The following is a 3,653-nucleotide window of genomic DNA, read 5'->3' as shown; positions in this document are numbered from 1 at the left end:
CTGCAGTACAGCGAGCGGCAGAGACACGCAGGCAGCAGGTGCAACACGACCGCATGATGCCCCCGAGCTGGGACTAGAGAGCGACGCGAGGATTTGACAATTCAGAAGCTATAAAGTTGCTTGTCTCGAGATATGGAGTCGCCTCACAAGGTTTGAGTCCAGTTGCAGCGGCACCCTCACCTGAACCATATATATGTCGTGCTGATTCTGTTTCCGACTTGGGTGCATTGTGTATAATAAGTCCAGGTCAACGAGTTTATAAGCTCTCCCGACGTCACCATTCACTTGCTGGGCTGATTTCCCGGGCCTAACAAACCTAGCATGAGACGATCTTTTCGATCTCTTTGCGCCCGCTGCCTGCGTGTCTCTGCTCGCTGTACTGCAGACGCTTGAGCTGACCTTGAATGCAGCTAGGCAGGCGCCCAATAGGCGCGCGAGCAACTGAGCGACCGACAAGAATTGAGCACCCCTTGAGTTTGGGTGACGCCGCCCATGTGACGAGAGGCGACGGGCGACGGGCGCCTCGTATTTGCGATGGCCTCTGACTCTAACCACGAGCCCAAAGTGCCCTTGCGGGTCTCCAACCTTAAGGCGTATGTGTGGGACGTCGAAGGTACGCGCGCGAGCTATCCGACTATGCAAGAGTCGCTGGCTGAGCGAGAGAAGGATAGATGTCGCCACCCTACGCGCGAAACACCATATTTGCGGCGTCCTCGCCGGAACGCTACCCCATCTCTCGCAACAAAATGTGTTCTTGGGGCTCCCGCTCGTGTTACTCCCGGAAGAAGTCGTTCTTCTGATGGAGAGACGTGCGTAGAGATCTGATATTGGTACCCTCTCGTGCTCCGTCTCTTACCGCCCTGTCCAGAGCTTGCCGTCCTAATCGATGACCCCAACGCCCACACACCCCCTTCTGCCGAGGCCCTCGCCCACTGGAACGCCGTCAGAGATTCCTCTGCAAGGCAGCAGATTGTTGCTGCAGAGACAGAGAGGCAGTCAGAAAAGGCGGCAAGACTGTCGAGTTCGGAGGACGCCATTCGCAAACGTCAAGAACGGGAGGCAAAGAGAGCAGCAGCGGCCCGTGCGAAGGCTCTGGCCGAAGGACTTGCCGTAGACGAGGTGCTACTACCGTCTCCTGCGTCTGCGCCGGTGGAGGACAGACCTGCGACTCTGAGCAAGAATCTGGTGCACACGTTCAACGTGACCATCCCGGCAAGCTCTTCGGAGCTTGTATGGTATGCGTCCGCCACATCCACATACTATACTCTCGAGACAGCGCGAGAGGCTGGCGTGTGGACCTACCCCGCCACCCCTTACGAGCGCGCCAAGTGTCGGGTCTACCAAGACCTCTGGGAAAAGGGAAGCTTCATGGGTGGTGGTATCAAGTTCGGTGGTGACTTCTTGGTCTATCCCGGTACGTCTGACTTGCGCGTTGTCATCGACGAGGGTCTCATCGAACGTTTGATCAGGAGACCCATTGCGCTACCACTCGCATTTTGTTGCGACCGTTGTCGAGTCTCCCGAGGCGACGTTGATGCCCATGGAGATCGTCGCGCACGGACGGCTCGGGACGGCTACGAAGAAATCACATCTGTTCTGCGAGTGGGACGAAGATAAGGAGCAGGTCACGTATTTTTCCGTTGAGTGGTCAGGATTTGGTTGACGTCGACATGCATTTATTCCACATCGTAATTCATCACCTTTGCTCCGTCTGCGTTTCTGGCACGTCTCCATCATGTGTCCGCATACTTCCTCGGCGTAGTACCAAGGCGGCCGAGTGCGAGATGGTCGAGAAGCACACGACGAATGTGCGGATTGAAATATTGGACACCGAGTGGGGAGCTCGTATATCCGATCTAGTGAGTACAGCACTCTCATTATGGTTGTTGCAGAACTGCTCATTGGCGCCGTCACTATTCTATGATGACAATGAAAGTGCATTCATCGAATTGCTCGGTCATGTGTCCTGGGTGCATATGTCACCATTCCCGCGTCACCATCGTTCACCTCGGTGTACGATGGTGTGTATTCAATTTTTTCGACCGTCTGCCTTCTGCACTGTGTTCGTCTCAAAACGATGGTTCAACCGCCCTTGGACAAAATCTCCTACATGTACACGGTAGCTGCAATAGACGTCTAGTCACTACGGGTCCTACAACATAATCAGTGATCTACACAAGCGAACGATGGTGACTACAAGCCGGTACACGAGAAGGATAGAGCAGATATAGTACAAGTTCCCCAAGTTCCCGCTCCAGAATCATCACGCTCACGTACAACCAAACTCCGCGCTCTGAAGACCATGCTAACAGTACCAGTCCCAGTGCCAAGCGTACAGATGTGCACGTCGCCACATCACCACCCGCGCTCCCTGAGCCCTTGAATACCAGAACACAGAACTAATGCCAACTCCCATCCCCAACTCCAGCTTAGAAGACAACCCTGTCCCGGTTGGACGTATCGTTGCGCCATCTCGGACGTCGGTTTAGACTCATCCGCGCGGAAATTGCGAAGGGGGAGGCGTATGTGTCGAGTCAGAGTATGTCCATCGCGGGCAAGTACTGGATGGCCGGACAGAGCATATCACCAGTTTCGAAGCTGCCGCCTTCAATCTACGTCGACGAAATACCTCTTATTGGCGACTCTCAACATGGGCTGGTCGAAGCCACCAGAAGTCGTCCAGAGAAAGGTCCGATCGATCGAAGTCGAGTCGATGCCGTCCACCTCTAAGATCGTGTAGAGGGTGTTACATGGTCGCAAAGCGGGAGTTGAGAAAGTGTCCAGATGCGACGCTGGGTGCGTACCCGTCCTCTGTTGATGCCCCGTCACCATACGATTCCTCTCTGTAAGAACCCGTAAGGCCAGACGTCGAAGCGACATCTTCCATTTTGGATTCCCTCCAGGCCGGGCTGGCGAGGAACTCCGAGATGCGCTTCATGTCTCCTAGCGTGAGTGACCTGGCGTAGGACGGTCCTATAGACAATCCGGTACGCTGCCGCTTCTCCTCAGGCTGACGAATAGGTTCATCAGGTTCGCGGCGGCGGGATTGTGACGAATAGGCCTCATCCACTCGGGAGCGCTTGCTCCCCAAGAAGGTAGGCTTCAAGGTCCATCAGCAAAAAAGCGAAAGAAATGGTCAGTTATGTCCGGCATCCGTCTTACACGGCCGGATTGGCGAGATATGGCAAAGGGATGGCGAAAACTGGTAGAGAATCGCCAGGTATGCTCTGCAATGGCCGGACCTTGCGGGGCGCCTGAACACTGACTGTCGGTCCTGGCTGAGCATCGGATCATTAGTTACCATAACGTAGAGGGCGTATGGCCGACAATGTACGTTTACGACTGCGCCAATGAACATCAATGGTAGGTAATTGGTGAGGATCCTGCTATAGAAGGACACACCCATGTTGAACAGGCGCTGGTTTACACAGCTTGCCTAACACAGCCGTCACAAGATATGGAACGGCACAGCCGGTTACTGCAATAACCGAGGCTGTACTACTCATGTGGTACACACACAGCTTTGCTGTGTACGCACTGCTTCTCTGTGCGACTGTGCATCCTGGGAAGGTACTGTATAGTACTACGTAGCCACAGATGTACAGTAGTATATATAGGGGACCTCTGTACCCCCAATCTACAGTTCAGTTCAC

General features: G+C 54.5%; 1 protein-coding gene across 1 annotated transcript; it reads left to right on the top strand.

The window, feature by feature from the left end:
• Positions 1-213: 213 nt before the first annotated feature.
• On the top strand, positions 214-2,232 carry DICSQDRAFT_84437 (tRNA-intron endonuclease catalytic domain-like protein). The gene is made up of 5 exons (XM_007364614.1): positions 214-613; positions 672-809; positions 869-1,414; positions 1,470-1,859; positions 1,937-2,232. Exons 1-4 carry the CDS (start codon positions 535-537, stop codon positions 1,661-1,663), a joined length of 957 nt encoding a protein of 318 aa, XP_007364676.1. The 5' UTR covers positions 214-534; the 3' UTR covers positions 1,664-1,859; positions 1,937-2,232.
• The last annotated feature ends 1,421 nt before the right edge of the window (positions 2,233-3,653 follow it).

This window comes from Dichomitus squalens (genome assembly GCF_000275845.1).
Source record: "Dichomitus squalens LYAD-421 SS1 unplaced genomic scaffold DICSQscaffold_9, whole genome shotgun sequence".
Taxonomy (NCBI): Eukaryota; Fungi; Basidiomycota; class Agaricomycetes; order Polyporales; family Polyporaceae; genus Dichomitus; species Dichomitus squalens.
The sequence above is the reverse complement of the archived record's forward strand: the minus strand, read 5'-3'. Positions and strand labels throughout refer to the sequence as shown.